Source organism: Protopterus annectens, chromosome 8.part0, assembly GCF_019279795.1.
Source record: "Protopterus annectens isolate FY-2018-M chromosome 8.part0, PAN1.0, whole genome shotgun sequence".
Classification (NCBI taxonomy): Eukaryota; Metazoa; Chordata; order Ceratodontiformes; family Protopteridae; genus Protopterus; species Protopterus annectens.
The window spans coordinates 1,244,241,809-1,244,260,021 of NC_056741.1; the positions used below are offsets into that span (position 1 = coordinate 1,244,241,809).

Sequence of the window (18,213 nt, forward strand, 5' to 3'; positions counted from 1 at the left end):
TATTATGTAGCATAGCACTTACCATGACAATTTGGGTACATGTAGTTGGTGAGTACTGCAAGGCTCCACCAGATGTGTCCAGACACCGGAACCGTGACTTGAGCAGCCCAAACACACGCTCTATTGCATTACGTGTTTGTGCATGTGCCTCATTATGGCGTTCCTGTTCAGGTGTGTGTGTGTTTCTGATGGGTGTCATCAGCCATGGCTCCAGTGCATAACCTGCATCCCCCACTAGGTGTCCATGTGGGATGTCCCCACTGGCAAATGTCTGGTACAGTTGCGTCAAATGCCAGATATGGGAATCATGGTAGCTCCCAGGGCAGCCACCACACACATTCATTATTATGCCCTGGGCATCACACACGATCTGGCAGTTGATGGAGGGGAAGCCCTTGCGGTTAATGTAGGCCCTACCCCGCTCACCGGCTAGTGCTTTGATGCTTTTGTGCGTGCAGTCTATTACACCCACTACCTCAGGGTATTCCGCTATTTGCTGGAAGAGACGTATATTGCTGGCCAATACCTCACGGGCATTGGGGAAATATACATGATCACCGACATGTGCTGACATGGCATCCAGGAACTGGTGCAGTACCCTGGAGGCTGATGCCTGTGATATCCCCATCATATCACCAGTTGGTCTCTGGAAGGTACCTGTTGCTAGTATTCTCAGGCCAACACATACCTTGGTTTCCACGGGGATGGGTTCCCCTCTGTTGGTTCTGTATGTTAGGCATGGCCTGCACAGCTCAACAATTTGCTGCAGGAGGTCTCTGTCCACTCTATAGCGCTCCAGTATCTCCAGCTCATGTAACCCGTGGTAGGTGACCCTGGGCCTGTACACTCTTCTCCATCTCCTCACTGTGGGTTGTCTGGCACCATTTGCATTGTCACCACCCTCAGCAAGTAGCTTATGACAGCTATGGCAGCCCCTAGCATTTCTGAGTTCAGCTTTTTTCAGTTTTCACTTCTAATAGCTTACTCCTGTCTTGCCATGTCTCTTGAGAGAAACATCCTGCACTGCTGTTTGCAGAGTTTTAAGTGCTTGGCTGGGCTACTATTCTACCTGTGTAATTGCCTGCTTCTAATTGTTTTCACCTGCTAGCTCCAGCAGTATTCCCTGCTAGCTTCCTACTAATTCTGTTGCTTCCTTTTTCCTTTCTGTTTCCTCAGGGGGGAGCAACGCGCATACCAGCAGAAACACGCTCACAGTGGCTTACACGCGCACACATGCTTACACGGTTTAGAATCATCTTATTTGGGTTAAAACATGCGCACACCAGCGCAAACAGTCTTACAAGTCTGCCAACAGGCTCCCACATGCTCAGTCTGCCTTACACGTGCGCACACTGCCCTACTCGCGCCTCATGGCGCGCACATGTGCGCATCCATGCCCAGCAAGAAACTTTGGTGTAAGCAACAGAGTGTACACCTTCCATTTCTTGACTTTTCCATGCTTATCTTGTGGCACTCCTCTTTCCATGATATGTGTCTGACATCTGTCATGTAACACTGACCTCCAATGAACTGCATTTCTTTCTGCCATTCCCCCCTGTTGATGTCACCTATCTCCTACTCTATTCCTCCACCTTATGTATCTCTTACACTACTCAGAATGTGCTCATTTGCTATGTGACAGTGGAATTCAGTATCCTAACACTCATTTACATCAGATTGCCTACTAATGCTTAGTTACATGTCTTACACTCAGCTTCCCCCCTTAGCAACCACTAAATGGTGGCCATGTTGTTTTTGGTCTGCTGGTCCCTGCATTGTAAATCCATGTATTGCATAAAACCCACATTTGTGGGTTTATAACCTTCATTTTTATGTTTTATATAGCGCAGCCCATTTGCGCGGGGCTGCGCTGCGTTTAAACTTCGGCCGAAAAAAAAAAATGTATTTATCATATTTGCATCGGGGTACCTTGCCAATGGCCACATATTTGGCCATTGGCATGCTGCCTGACACATATGCACCCTTTATTTGGAGCTGACATGGCTCCATTGTGTTATTTGCAGAAACGTACTCAGTTGTCAACTGAGTAAATTTCTGCAGCTAAAACGGCTCTTACACGGGCTGCTTTGGGCTTTGTGGATTGTTAATCTACCTCATTTGCATGCCTTTTGGCTGCAAGTGAGGTGATTAGCATATCCACGCCCACTCCGTGTAAGAGACGTTTTAGCTGGTCTCTTACACAGAATTTCGGGCTGTTCCTGGATCGCGAGGGCTGCATGGAGTCTTACACTGCTCTTAGACTCCGTGCAAGCCTTCGTGAATCCTGCCCTCTGTTGGGGATGTTCCATGGCTGAATGTATTCTGCTTAACATTGTTTTTATTACTGTATTTGTGTCTGCATTGTATTTCGTGTATATGTGTATACAGATATTTTTGAAATGCTTTAGAAAATGTCTGTTAATCCATCTACTTGTTTCATTCTCTGTTTCAGAAATAATTAATGCTTTTAGTAAGGAATGAAGATGCAATTGATCTAAAGAAATCACTGTATCCCAAGCTTAGAAGGACTTGAGGAGGAAACAACTTCTGTTTGAAACTGCTTGTAGTTATATCCTTAAGTGGTTAATTTTCATCCATCAGTATTAAAATTCTGAAGCTTATTAAATGGATATATCGACACAACCAAAGAAGATAATACTGCTAGAGGTATGCTTATTTTAAACTATATAGAGATACGTTAACAGTTTGATTTCATTATACTGAAATGACAAAAGCAAGATTTTTGGGGTCAAGTGGTAAACCTCTAAGATTAGCTGAAGCTGTTTTTGATATGTGTTATTGGGCACCTGCCATTTCCAAAAGTATCAGACGGCAGAAGTAATTTTGTGCATACAAAATATGTATTGATGTAATTTGGAAAAAATGTTGTACAACAGTGTGTCATGAAATGGATGTATTATTTATTTATTTGACATTTGGTTACTGGGCAAGTCTGACTGGATCAGAAACACATTTTTAGATAAGGCCCGGGGAGAAAAACTCCATTCAGAAAGACTACAGTTGCATGCAGGCTTAGTAGAAGAGTAGATAGTCATATTAAGTAGCATACAATGAATTTACAGAGTACAGATTGGGGTATGTTGACACAGAGACAGCTGGTTTGTAAAATATTTAAAAAAAGAAGAAATGTGATTGCATTGTTTTATCAGTTTGTCTACGTAAATTGACACACACACTATATATATATATATATATATATATATATATATATATATATATATATGTACATATACGTATACATACATACACACAGGTATATACATATTTACATGGAGAAGATGTAAGGAGAAGAGAGTGAGAGTGTGTGAGGTTGATCAGAAAAAAATAAGTATTGGTAGTGAGAAGTAGCTGGAAAGGGGGTAAAAATGTATTACATATTCAGCGGGAGGTGGGTAGTTATACATTAAGGATTCAAGATTAGATATAATAGAGTAGGGTAAGAAGTGATGTATGTTTTATGTAGTAGCTTAAGTTGCATGTATAGAAATGTTATAAAGGAAAAGTTGTTCTGTATGTTTGTTAAACCAGATATAAATGCTGCAATATTATTTATACAATGACAGATCACTACTATTCCAAAACATGAGCACCGTTTGGACACCCCAGTAAGCGTGCCCTTTGTAAATCAAGTATATTCCAATAGCAGGAAGGCCAGTCATTTAACTGTTGTTGAGCGTTTGGACTTTCTATCAGAATATGCCACCTAGACATATTTTAAGAAGGAAAAAATAAATAGGAGTAAAAAATAATCAGGACATTCTGCAAAGTTATGGAAGTTTAAAGTCCTGGTGATACAACTGATCTCAGTCTTTTTAAACTTGCCTCTCAACTGTTCAGACTTTAGCAGAATGTCCCCTGTTGTCCTCATATGTTTGTCCTGTCCCTCGATCTTCAAGCAATGCTGTTACTTTACTAAATAATTAAAAAAAGAAGAAGAAGACATGCAGGCAATCTGATATTGGTATGGTGTTTTTTTTATGGCATCTACCTAGCACTTTACTGATGGACTGTTGAAGCATGCGGTGGTACATACCATATGCATCTGCAATAAATCATTAAACCCTTAAAAAGGGGGAAGAATACTAAAGTGCCATTATGAAAAGACATTATTTAAGAAAAGTAAACAATTACTTTCTTAAATAATGTCATTGTATAAGAGCAATAACCTATGCCTGGTGTTGCTATATAGGGATTTACCCACACCCACTGTGAATTATTGCTTAAATAATTTTAATGGAATTTGTTCTGAACAATTCTTACACCAAAAATAACTTGGGGAAGTTCTTTTTTTTTTAATTTTTTGACTATACTGAATGTTTTTCTTGAACTTAATTTGTTTTGTTTTTTTGTTTTTTTTTCCATTTAGCTCAGTTTTTGCTGTTTATAATTAGCTTGTTTGTAGCTTAGTGTGGGAGCCATTTTTTGACAATAGTTGTTTTCATAGTGAGAGTGCATTCATTGCTGCTGTTTCTGGTTAGCCACACACTAATTAACCAAGTTTATAGCTGCTTTTCTTTGGTCTTTTTTCTGTTTGCTATATACTGACATCAGTCACACCACTGCAGTACTTGCTGTACAATGGTTATTGTGTACAAGTGTGGTTTTACTTAAATCCTTACTGCAAAAATTTTCTTCATTCATTTTGTGGATGACTGCCTCTAGTATGCTACTGGCTGTAGAAAGTTGTGCAGATCTATGTTCACCAGTACTGACTTGTACAGGCTTGTTACCAGCTGCACTGTTTTTTTTTGTTATTCCTGAATATCCTGTTTTACCATCTACTTTCCTTCCACCCCCCAACAAAGTTTCTACAAAAATAAAATAGCATGGACAGACTAGAAATAGTAGACTACCTCCCTATTGCCAGCTTTGTAGCACATGCTATCCTAAGGTAGTGCAAGACCTGCCTCGTACTCACTGAAAATGTTCTCTTTCTTTACAGAAACCTAACAGATCCTATCTGTGAAAGGTGCAAATACATAGATAACTTGGTGGCAGCCTCCTCTAAATCTCATGTCTGTAGCGAGGGTTACATTCTTTTATCCTCACCTACATGAATGCAATATCTTCCTGCTCACAACACTAAACTGTCATAGTCAGATGCCATAAAAATCACTACCAAAGCCTCCTAGAAGTCTCAAGACTAGGAAGCAATGAAATCTCCAGAATGCATTTTCTGGTATGCACCCCTTCATCAAGTCACTTAACAACATAGCACTCCAGTGTTTAATAAAAAGTAAACCAGTTTCTGGAAACATCTTTGTAAGTGGTGAGGCCATTGCTAGACACACTGGCTGCTTCCTCACTGGGTTGAACAAAGACAGGGTTACAGCTGGCAGTCTCTCGGGAGCCAGGACTGTTGATATATCTAGGGCCCTCACCTCCAGTAAGTATGATTCTGACATGTTTGTAGTCAGTGTTGGAGTGAATGATTTGCCATGTAAACCCATATAAGACATGCAGAAGGACTTGGTGAAACTTGCTAGGCATGCTTCAGTCAAAGATAAGACTTTGGTTTTGAGTTGTATCCACCCCTCACTAAGAATGATGCCTAGATTCAAGGAAAGGATAATTCCAATCAGGAATGGGCTGAGTAGCTGGTATCATTCCAAGGAGGATCCAATATGTCTCTCTGTGGGATGAGATGATCAGCAGTCTTACTTGCTTTGCAAAGGATGGTCTGCACCTCTTTTCAAGTGTTCCCCATACTTGCCAAAACCTTTGCTGCCCCCATCATTCATTTTCTAGGCAGAGTTCATACAATGGACATACCAAGCTAATTAACAAATTGAATAGTAAATCAGATAACATTAAGATGGCCCTTAACAACAAACTGCTTGATCTGGGAACACTTCACCATCTGAAATAAGTCCAGATGGTTTGAGCAATTACTGAGACATGGCTCAAGATTAATGAGAAAACCCCATCCATGTCATGGTTCTGTGCCTATCGTGCCTTCAAGAGCACTAGATATGGCAATGGCTTCTTAGTGTTTACCCCTCCCCCATGAGCTCATCGAACTGCAGCTCACACTAGGTAAGTCAGAATTTCAATTTGGAGCTTGTTACTAAATTCCTTCTGTGGCCGCGCACAATCATGAAAACTTACTGACATACCTTGAAAGTATCACTGTTAGAGATGGCTGTTTAATCCTTGCTGACTTCAGCTAGTCCTCCATAGACTGGAGTACTTAAACTTCTAACTCTGGGTATCCACAATGTTTCTTAGATTGGGTTAAGAGAATTCCATGGATCAAATTGTATGGAATCCCACCGGGGCAGTGATATCTTAGACCTAGTTCTCACAAACTCAGCCTCAGCATGTTCTCTGTCCCTGGTTGATCCCTCAGTAGTTAAGTTGGACCACAAACTAGTTACCTTTACTCACAGAATATGTATCCCCCAGGTAACCAGCACCACCCTCAATAAAGCAAATCTTTTACAATTGTACAATGAAATGTCAGAATTTACCCCCATTAACCCCACTGTGGATACAGGATATGCAGCCACCTTAAGACAAAGATCTCTGTGCTCATTTAGATAAATGCACTATCAAAGCAGTCCCCAACAGAAGCAGATACAGCATCAAATTCAGCAGTCCATCCAAATGGTCAGTAGATATTAAGAAATTATACAATCGATAGAAGAAACTGCTTTGATTACCTAGTAAGGCCAGAACCACCTATCACAAAAAGAATTAAAATGCCTCATGAAAAAATGATAGCAGCTGTAAAAACTGGTAAAGCATCCATAAGTGTACACAAACTTAACTGTTAGTGTCAAGACATTTTGCAAGCACCGAGTACTACTTCCATGTTGCTACCTGATGATTGGTTGTTTGAACTGCCACTCACATACTTCAGAGTTATGGTTGTAAAGAGGCTGCAGGAGTTTTAGTTTCAGTTTTGAAAGCCAGGTGGTGGGGTAAACACCAAGCTGGTGTCTTTATTTTGAAGCAACCTTGAAGTAATATACTTCATTTCTTTGCAGTGGATAAGTAAAGCAGATTACAGAGGCAAAGCAGGCTTGGCAGAGACTGCAAGAAGGCAGGAGGAGGAAATGACAACCAGCCAAGGTAGATTGATTTTATGGGAGAAGACTTGTAATAGTCAAGCATGACTGTCTTAGAAGGCAGGAGAGTGGCTGTGAATCAAGGGAGGAGACGACAGCTGATGCAACACCCGAACCTGACTCCATGTAAAGCTGGGGGGGGGTGATGAAATTGTCATTGATGACAAATATTAACTGGGTTATGAAGGGTATTAGATGCAGCTATGTATGACAAAGGGGAGTGAGAAAAACTAAGCCATTACAGTGTATTTCAAATAATTTTCGCTGCAGTTAGAGCATTTGATTAAATGAAAGCATTGGAGATAATTTTATGATGTTATGTACCAACTAAAGTATTTTGCCAAGATGCTGTCTTTATTTTGATACAGTGCTCTTCCTGAGCAGTTTGGTGATTTTTATTGATTTTCACATGTATGAACCTTCCAGAAAAGTAAGAACTTAAATATGAAGTTGTTTTATAAATTGTATGACTTTGGTTTATTGATTGCTGTGTTATGTTTCATCTGCTTTAATTCATTTTAATGATGCATATATTGCTATCTATCTCTATATATGTGTATTTGTTTGTGTCTTTCGGCTTTTTCCCTGTTAGGGGTCGCCACAGCGGAACTCTGGTCCGCTAATGATTGGTAGTTGATTTTTATGTGCAGAGTTACCAGCCCTGACGCACAACCTTCAACGAAGGTACGCCCATTCACACATGTCTCCACGCAGAAGACACTCTAGCTGAGAATCGAACCGGACAGCGTTACTGTGAGGCAACAACGCTACCGCAGCACCACCATCGCGGGTCTATATGTGTATATATATATATATATATATATATATATATATATATATATATATATATATATATATATATATATATATATATATATATATATATATATATATATATACACATATATGTGTGTGTGTATATGTATGTATATATATATAATGTCACAAACCTTTCAGCTGTATATTTTTGCCTCATACTTTTGGTGTATTCTTCATAAAATTTGTGATTTTCTGTCAAATCACTGAGAAATTAAGTCACTAAATAACAGCATACATTTGAATTTCAGACTTTATGTTCTTCAGAAAATGCATGCCAACACAAAATCTGTTATTCTGGCAACTTTCACAAACCAGGTAAACCACAAAACGAAACACCAAAGAACAAGTGAAATGACACTATGAGAACCGACAACTTTAAAATGACAAACCAGATTTAATAAAAGTTAGCGCTTTCAGTGAAGATAGTACTCCACCTTCTTCAGACAAACAGGAGTAATTGATCACAAAAACATTTATAAGTGTTTGGTAACAATCCAATGACCAATCAAATAAAAGTGCATTTAAGCTACCTTTTTCCATGACAACCTTAAAGAAATATGTTAATTAAATAACACAGTAGAAAACTAACACTCCAACTCAAACTCATAACAATACATTCCTACTAAGACAACTGATAAACTTACAGACCAGTAAAAATGATTTATATAAATCATTATCAGATTGATAAAATTAATCAGATATGTCAAAAGGGAAATAGTAAAGAATATTATAATTTAAATAAAATATATAAAATTCATTAAATACTACATCATAAGAAATGAATTCCCGAATAACATACTAGGCTTCAGCATATCAAATATATTACAGTAATAAAAATTATTATTATGATGTAACCTATTACCATAAATATGAATCAAATCTAGTAGATGATTATTACTTATTCGTACAGAGGCACCTCAAAACACATTTGGTTATTAAACCAGAATTAATGTTAATAAACAAAAATGAACATGAATATAATAAATACTTGTCATCTTTGTAAAGAGAACCACCTCAACACACATTTAATAGATAAACTGTCGTTAATACCCGGGAAAATATATGCCCTAGTTCTTATCTGCCACATCAGTTCATCTATCTCCAATTGTAACTGCCGAGCTCCACCCCAGATGTCGACTTCCCTGTGTTGTAGAATCACAAATTTGAACTCATGTCCATCATGCTCAATGCAATGCTTAGCCAAGGCATTGTTAATATCTTTTTTAATAATAGCATATTGATGCTCTTAAATTCTTTGTTTTAATCTACGCTCAGTTTTTCCAATATAAAAGGCGTTACAGAAATTACACAATGCTGCATATGTGACGCTCTTAGTCTCACAATTATAATGACTGGTAACCTTATATATTTTGCTATTAATAGAAAATTGGTTACCCACCTTAATATGTTTGCATTGAGCACAGAAGCCACATTTAAACATACCAGGGACTCTGTTAATACTTGGCCTCTTTTTCTTTTCTAACATCCATTTTAAATGTTGACCTCTCCTATAAGTAATTTTTGGATTCCTTCCCAATATTTTAGACAAAGTATCATCATTTCTGATAGTATCCCAATTCTTATTCAAAACCTCCTTGATTGACTGGTAATCAAAGGAGTATGTACATAAGAAACTGGTATAATACCCTCTATTACTGGCATTTCTGATTGAACTTGAATCGTCTCCTCCCAGTCGACAATCCTCTGGAACTTCATTAACCCGATGAATAAAATTACCTAATAAAGGGGTAAAATGACCCCCAGTACGTTTAGAAGTAACCTCCCTAATGATACTGGTGATTAAACTGTTAGGGTACCCTCTATGAATAAACATCCTTTTTAAACGATCACATTCCGAATCATAATCACATGCGTCTGTGATCATTCGGGCTGCCCTCACAATTTGTCCTTTTACCACTGCTTTTTTCTGATGATACGGGTGATTGCTTGTGAAATGTAAAAAGGTATTAGAATACGTGGGTTTTCTGTAGATTAAACTCTTAAATCTACCATTCATCCTATCATTAATCAGAAGGATGTCGAGGTAGTTTATTTCAGTTTCCCCTACATTATAGGTAAATTCCAGAAATTCCGTGAACTGTGTGATCTTAGCAATAAATGCAGGAATAAGCGACTTGTCACCTTTCCAAATACAAAAAATGTCATCCTGGTACCTTGTGTACCAGGTGAGATGTTTTTGAAACAACACTTCCATGAACAACTTGTTGGTTTCCCAATATGCCATAACGGCATTGGCAAAGCAACCCCCACAAGGAGAGCCCAATGCAACCCCTGATTTTTGTAGGTAAAATTGTCCCTCAAACACCATGAAGTTGTTAGTCAACACAATTTCTAATAATGCCTCAACTAGATAAATAATATAAGTGATTGACCCTCTCCCGTCAACTATAGGTCTGAAAGGAGGGGCAGTTATTGTTTTATGTAATTTGGGAGAACCAAACAAAGTAGGTGTCCTAGGGGCAATCATAGACAAATACTGATACATATCAGTATCAATTGAACCTTCTAAAAATAAATCATCTAACTCTTGAAAAGATGTGCAAAGTCGATTTATGGGCTATTAAGAATCAAGTAATATACAAGCACCATAAGTCTAAATGTAACATTTCAACTTTAGAGCATGATTTTGTTAATTTGCTGAAGGATTGTAATATTAGGGTGATGAAGCCAGATAAGGGGGGTGGTTTGGTATTCATGGACCATTGCGTCTATGTTGACTATATGTCCAAGCATCTTAATACATCCTCTTATATTCAGGTCACTTTGAATGAAGTTAATGTGACACATAAGAAAATTAAAGGAAGGTTAGGAAGGTTTCAAAAACATGTCACCTGGTACACAAGGTACCAGGATGACATTTTTTGTATTTGGAAAGGTGACAAGTCGCTTATTTCTGCATTTATTGCTAAGATCACACAGTTCACGGAATTTCTGGAATTTACCTATAATGTAGGGGAAACTGAAATAAACTACCTCGACATCCTTCTGATTAATGATAGGATGAATGGTAGATTTAAGAGTTTAATCTACAGGAAACCCACGTATTCTAATACCTTTTTACATTTCACAAGCAATCACCTGTATCATCAGAAAAAAGCAGTGGTAAAAGGACAAATTGTGAGGGCAGCCCGAATGATCACAGACGCATGTGATTATGATTCGGAATGTGATAGTTTAAAAAGGATGTTTATTCATAGAGGGTACCCTAACAGTTTAATCACCAGTATCATTAGGGAGGTTACTTCTAAATGTACTGGGGGTGAGTTTACCCCTTTATTAGGTAATTTTATTCATCGGGTTAATGAAGTTCCAGAGGATTGTCGACTGGGAGGAGACGATTCAAGTTCAATCAGAAATGCCAGTAATAGAGGGTATTATACCAGTTTCTTATGTACATACTCCTTTGATTACCAGTCAATCAAGGAGGTTTTGAATAAGAATTGGGATACTATCAGAAATGATGATACTTTGTCTAAAATATTGGGAAGGGATCCAAAAATTACTTATAGGAGAGGTCAAAATTTAAAATGGATGTTAGAAAAGAAAAAGAGGCCAAGTATTAACAGAGTCCCTGGTATGTTTAAATGTGGCTTCTGTGCTCAATGCAAACATATTAAGGTGGGTAACCAATTTTCTATTAATAGCAAAATATATAAGGTTACCAGTCATTATAATTGTGAGACTAAGAGCGTCACATATGCAGCATTGTGTAATTTCTGTAACGCCTTTTATATTGGAAAAACTGAGCGTAGATTAAAACAAAGAATTTATGAGCATCAATATGCTATTATTAAAAAAGATATTAACAATGCCTTGGCTAAGCATTGCATTGAGCATGATGGACACGAGTTCAAATTTGTGATTCTACAACACAGGGAAGTCGACATCCGGGGTGGAGCTCGGCAGTTACAATTGGAGATAGATGAACTGATGTGGCAGATAAGAACTAGGGCACCTATTTTCCCGGGTATTAACGACAGTTTATCTATTAAATGTGTGTTGAGGTGGTTCCCTTTACAAAGATGACAAGTATTTATTATATTCATGTTCATTTTTGTTTATTAACATTAATTCTGGTTTAATAACCAAATGTGTTTTGAGGTGCCTCTGTACAAATAAGTAATAATCATCTACTAGATTTGATTCATATTTATGTTAATAGGTTAGATCATAATAATAATTTTTATTACTGTAATATATTTGATATGCTGAAGCCTAGTATGTTATTCGGGAATTCATTTCTTATGATGTAGTATTTAATGAATTTTATATATTTTATTTAAATTATAATATTCTTTACTATTTCCCTTTTGACATATCTGATTAATTTTATCAGTCTGATAGTGATTTATATAAATCATTTTTACTGGTCTGTAAGTTTATCAGTTGTCTTAGTAGGAATGTATTGTTATAAGTTTGAGTTGGAGTGTTAGTTTTCTAGTGTTATTTAATTAACATATTTCTTTAAGGTTGTCATGGAAAAAGGTAGCTTAAATGCACTTTTATTTGATTGGTCATTGGATTGTTACCAAACACTTATAAATGTTTTTGTGATCAATTACTCTTGTTTGTCTGAAGAAGGTGGGAGTACTATCTTCGTTGAAAGCGCTAACTTTTATTAAATCCGTTTTGCCATTTTGAAGTTGCCGGCTGTCATAGTGTCATTTCGCTTGTTCTTTGATGTTTTGTATTCTGGCAAATTTCTAAGTTTATAAGAGCAATATTTAAAATCCGTCCCTATTTTTGCCCCCCCCCCCCATTATTTTGGGCTTTGTCCAGATTTCTTGTGCTAAAAGCATGAGGGCTATGATATGTATGTTTTTGTTGCAAACCTGGATTTAGGCTTTATAAATCGATTTTAATTGGTTTGAATAATGACAGTTTACATGTGACTTCTGGTGTTTAAGCTTTGGCAGCCGCTTGTAATTTAATGGTAAGACATTCTCAAACACAGCTGCATGATAAGAACATTTACTTATCTGTCTTTATGTTTTCATGTGGACACACATGCCACGAATCCTGACAGCCATTGTAAGTTTTATTACTATGGCTATAATCACAGCATTTACATAACTTGAGGGGTGAGGTAGTAGCAGGATATCCTTGTTTAAGAGAATTACATTTGAAACAACCAACAAGAATTATGGCATTCAGGATAAATGATTTACTTAAAACCAAAGAGTATATCCAAAAAAACATAAAAGTGAATCAAAGAATGGGGCAGTATAAAAGCTTTATTCAGGTCTAAAACATGGCAGTATAAAAGCTTTATTCAGATCTAAAACATTGGCATTATAAAAGCTTTATTCAGATCTAAAACATTGGCAATGTAAAAGCTTTATTCAGATCTAAAACATTACATTTGAACTTTGGACATGAATGCGAGTCCTGATCTGGCTGAGGTAACATTTTTCCTAGCTATAGGGATTGGACTTGAACGTTGATTCTCTAGGCCTCTATACTGCCTGAAGTGTGGCTTGGCTGCATATTTCCAAGTAGTAGGCATTGATCCTTAGTGTGAATTTTCTAAGCTTTTGATTTTGAAATGCTTCGTGCTGACAACTGCCCTTCAAGTTAGTTGTCCCTGGGTGTCTCTCTCTCTCTCTTCATTCAGCAGGTTTACAAGACACCCTTGTACTTTGTGACACAGCTTTAGGGCCAAGGAGAATATCAAGGCATCTCAGACCAGCATCATACTGCTGTGAGGAGGATTTTTTTTATTTTTTAAGTCCTTTCTTTCATGCACACAGATACTGTACCATGATGTCGGTTCAATGGTCATGCTGGAGTATCGTCTCTGCATCTCTAAAGGCATTACCACACCCTCTACATTTCCCCCAACATCTGTCGGAGATCAACCATGTAGTGTACCCATGAGTACACCCTCCAACATTGCAGTGTACCCATGAGTACACTCTCCAACCACACAGTGTTCCCATGAGTACACCCTCCAACCATGCAGTGTACCCTTGAGTACACCCTCCAAATGTGCAGTGTACTCATGGGTACACCCTCCAACCTTGCAGTGTACCCATGAGTATGCCCTCCTCCTAGGATAAGAACACCCATCCTTCTTTGTTAGTACTATAGTTGCCCAAGGTGCTAATCGAACCGGAGTTGCATACAAATATTTACTTTAGCACATTAATTACTGATGAAAATGTAATAGCCTTTAGTTGAATAACTTCTAAATGTTTCAAGCAGTAGTCTACACTGAGAAGAAAGTTACACTTACATTGGAAAATGTATGTTCCTATTTTCAGCTATGGCAGTTTTGTTATCCCTGAGGTATCACTGCCCCTTTCTGAATTTGATTTCTGTGCATGATGCAAAAAGTACTCTCTTGCACCATCTGTTCAGTTCTGTTTGTACTGCCATGTTGGGTAAGTAGTACACGAGGCCTTTGTCTCCTGTATCTTCAGCAGCATTTGATTCCTTAGCTCTATTGGTAAAATGACAATCTGAAGTTGTTAATCTTGTTCCTATTCATCACTGACTGGTTTGGTTCCACGCTCTCGGAATCAAGTCGGCCTTATACCAAGCTTGCGTGCACCAAAAACTCTCGGGCTAAGCTGCTACCCACAATGCCCTTCACTCAGTTACCTCAGATGTCGTTTGCCGCACAGCCATACAGCAGTGTTTCACCGAGCTCTCCAGCTAAGTGTTATATTTTTTCAATTTTATAAGTATTTGTGAGTTTTTTTCCTGTCATATAATTATTTTTCTCTAATTTTTCACTCAGCTCTACCCACAGGTATCTCTCTTATCATACCATTGTTGGTATTTCCCCTTTTTATCCTTGTGGTATTCCCAATGCCATTGCTGGTATCCCCCCCTCTCTCTTTCTCTCTCTCTAACTTTTTTTCTAGTTTAGCGTGTGTGTTTCTATTATGTCTGAAAAGAAAGGTACTACGGTGTTTAAACACTGCTTTTCTTGCAGTGGTAAACTCCCGAATAGTGATCTTCATGAAGAATGTGTGTATTGTTTGGGGGTTCCGCACTTAATGGTGAAACCTCCCTGTGACATTTGTGCCAGCTTCAGTCAGCTGATGCTGAATGAAAGATGTAACAAGTTAATCCTTAAGGGCCCTGCTTCCTTCGCCTTTTTCAAAGGCTATTTCTGCATCAGAGGCCTCATCCCCTCCTTCTGTGTACAAGAAACATCCTCGTTCTGACCCCTCTTCACCGGCCGGGGGCAAGACTCATAAGCACAAGGCCCAGAAGACATCTACCGAGCATCAAATCGCCTCCTCGGTTCCGACCACTTCGGCTCCGAGTTTGGTTCCAGTGGTTCACACAGAAGTTGCCATGATTGCTCCCACTGCAACTTCAGTTCTGGCCAGTTTTACTGCCTCTACCTCAGCACTGACATCCCCCATCTCTGCTCCGGCGGTTCCAACAACATCTCCCATTCTTGGCTCTGATTGTTCCTTTGCTGCCATTTTCTAAATTGGAATCCTCTGTGCCATTTTTCAGTACACCACAGACCCAGTTCTCCCCATCTGCGGATCCATTTGCCGGACAAACTTTCAGCCCCTTTTTGGACCGGCCAGATTCCCCCTCAGGGGCACCGGTAAGGTCCACTAGGAGCCTATCTGAATTGGATGTGGTGCACCTCTTTGATCAGCTGCTGACCACCAGGGGAATTACAAATTTTCCTAGATGCCCACCCCACTATGGGTTTTGGGTCCATTGCCCCGGTGACCCCCACATATTCTCCTCTCTTGGACCTGAAATCTATGAGAGGACCCCTTGCCTCGGTGCCGACAACGACTGTGTCTGAGGCCCCTTTGGGTGTCAGTTCCTTCGTAACCCACCCTTCCTCAATCTCATGCTTGGGGGGGTGGAACCCTCGGTTCCGGCCATGGTTCCGGTTGTGTCACCGGTTCCATCTTCGGGTTCGAGGGTGACTCCCTCCCCAGTTTTGCTTGAGGCTCCATCCCCAGGACCGGACCGCGTGGAGCGAGGTGTGACTCCGGTTCTGAAATTGTTTTCTTCGGTTCCGGGCTCCCATTCCTCTTCAGGCAGGACTGCTTTCCGGGTGATGGAGAGGGTGCTTGCTTCAAGCAATCCTCCTACATCGGAACTACCACCCATTCCCTCTGAGCTGCAGCTATCAAAGGCCACCCCACCCAGGACTCCGAGAGCGCAAGACCCAGGAAACCCCTGTACAGGGTATTTCCCTTTCTGAGTCTTCTTCATATGCTGCCACCGAAGAACCCCCTTGGAAACGGGCATGTAAGAAGAAATGCATAGGTTTATAGGCTGATACTAGGCTATCTGCCCTAGGGCATTTATAAGCCTAGCCAGTGTGTGTTTGGCTTTCGCCACCCTTTTAGATTAGTTAGCTGTGCCTCTGTATAGTAGGTCACAGAAGGTAGACCTTTTAAGGTTAGTTTACTGTACCTCTGTCAACCAGGGACACAGAAGAGATCCCACGGGTAAACGTACGATCTCCCATCCACTCGTCAAGATTTCTCTTGAAGAGGGTCAGTGAGGGGCTCTGCCTAACATGGATTGGGATTTTGTTCGAGAGTGAGGGGAGCCTCTGGGATATGAATCTGTCCCTCCAGCATATCCTATTTATTTCTGTGCTGAGGTTCAAGTCCCTGGAGCATGTAGCTCTATCCCTAAAGGAGTCCCTCATGGAAGATATGGACTACAATAATGGGGAAGGGTCCCCACAGTCACCCCCTGACAATGTCTGGAAACATCCTGGAAATCTTGAAGCAGAGGGGTGGCTGGAAGCCCTCCAACCCTTCCTCAGAGGAATCCGTATTCCTGCAGGCCTTCTGCTCACTGCCCTCTACTTCTTGGGTGACCCCCCCCCCCCCCGCTGATGAGTTAGTCAAGTTCATCGTGCAGCGGGCATGGAAGAATCCCGACACCACTGAGGCCATCCCCAGGAGATCAGATAAGATCCTCTCCCATCCAGAGGATCAACCCCATTGGTCTAGAGGTTTGCCAGTAGACGCTATGGTGGTGGCGACTGCCACGAAAAAGAACCTTGCAGAGGAAAGTCCTACTGTACACCCACCCAACAGAGAGAGTCCCAGGTGGTGGACAGGTTAGGGAAGTGAGTTTTTGATTCAACGACCTTTACTGTCAGGTCTCTGAACTTTTTAGCACATTTTACGAGGCTCCAGAGAGATCTCATCACCGAGTTCTCTGGAACCCTCGCGGGTCACATTTCGGCTCAGGGACGTGATAAAGTTGCTTCCCAACTTACCACCCTAGAGTCAGTTTCCAACTCGTCCATGTGGTTGCTGTCCCACGCAACTGAAGGGGCGGCTAGAGCTGCGGGTGCAGGTGTAGTTATGAGACGCCACGCCTGGATGCACATTTGTGACCTCACGGGCTCCTTCAAGTCTTCCTTTTTAAATGCCCCTATTAAACCATCAGCTCTGTTCAGTTCTAAGGTCAAGGACGCATTAGCCAGGTGTGAACAAGATGGGAAGACCTTGTCTGCCGTGGGTCTACATTTTTCCAAACCTCAGCACTCCTTCTCCAGGAACTAGAGGAGTGGAAAGATGTGGCACAAGAAGTTTTAACCCCATTGGTCTGGTTTTAAGAATTTTGCTGTTTTTAACTATTACTAACCTATGTACTAATTGTTTTCTTGCTATGTATGTTGATTTTTTATATGTGTATTTATTTTGTACTCTCTTGGGCTTAAGAAGTCTCAAGGTCCTTTCCATGAGGCATGTGGTGAGCACTGCCCCAGAGGCAGGGGGGGTTCCAATAATGGAAGACACCCCTTTCAAGGCAGAGGGGGTCCCTGAAATCAGGACTCCTGAGATTCTTTCTTGGGAAGACCGTATCAACGCTCCTGAAGTGCTGCCCGATTGCTTTCCTCTGGAAGCTGTTGGGGCTTGTTTCTCTTTGCACCTAGCTGCCTGGCTCTCTATTACAAATGATCAGTAGGTGCAGAGAATAATTTCCAAAGGCTATCACATTCCCCTAATCTCTTAGCCAAGACCTCCAAAATCCCTTCCCGATATTCCACCCAGTCAAAGGGAGGAGGCAGTTTCCGAAATAAGAAAGCTTTGTCAAAAACGAGTCATTCAACAGGTCCCCCCAGACCAGTGCGAATCCGGTTTTTATTCAGGATTCTTTTTAGTGCCTAAAAAGACCGGGAACTGGAGGCCCAATGTGGATCTCAGCCAGCTAAACAAATCAGTGGTTCAAACCAAGTTCTGCATGGTCACAATTCAATCCATCCTCCCTTTTCTTCGGGAGGGTGTGTGGATGTGCTCAATAGACCTCTGGGATGCGTATTACC

The 18,213-nt window shown here is 40.2% G+C and overlaps 1 protein-coding gene across 1 annotated transcript in view; it reads left to right on the forward strand.

The window, feature by feature from the left end:
* Nucleotides 1–18,213, forward strand: part of LOC122809332 (gastrula zinc finger protein XlCGF7.1-like) — a 204,234-nt gene that overhangs the window by 120,416 nt on the left and 65,605 nt on the right. Inside the window, exon 2 of the mRNA XM_044080736.1 lies at nucleotides 2,453–2,667. Coding sequence (XP_043936671.1) covers nucleotides 2,626–2,667 — 42 coding nt within the window. The 5' untranslated portion in view covers nucleotides 2,453–2,625. The remainder of the gene's footprint in view (nucleotides 1–2,452; nucleotides 2,668–18,213) is intronic.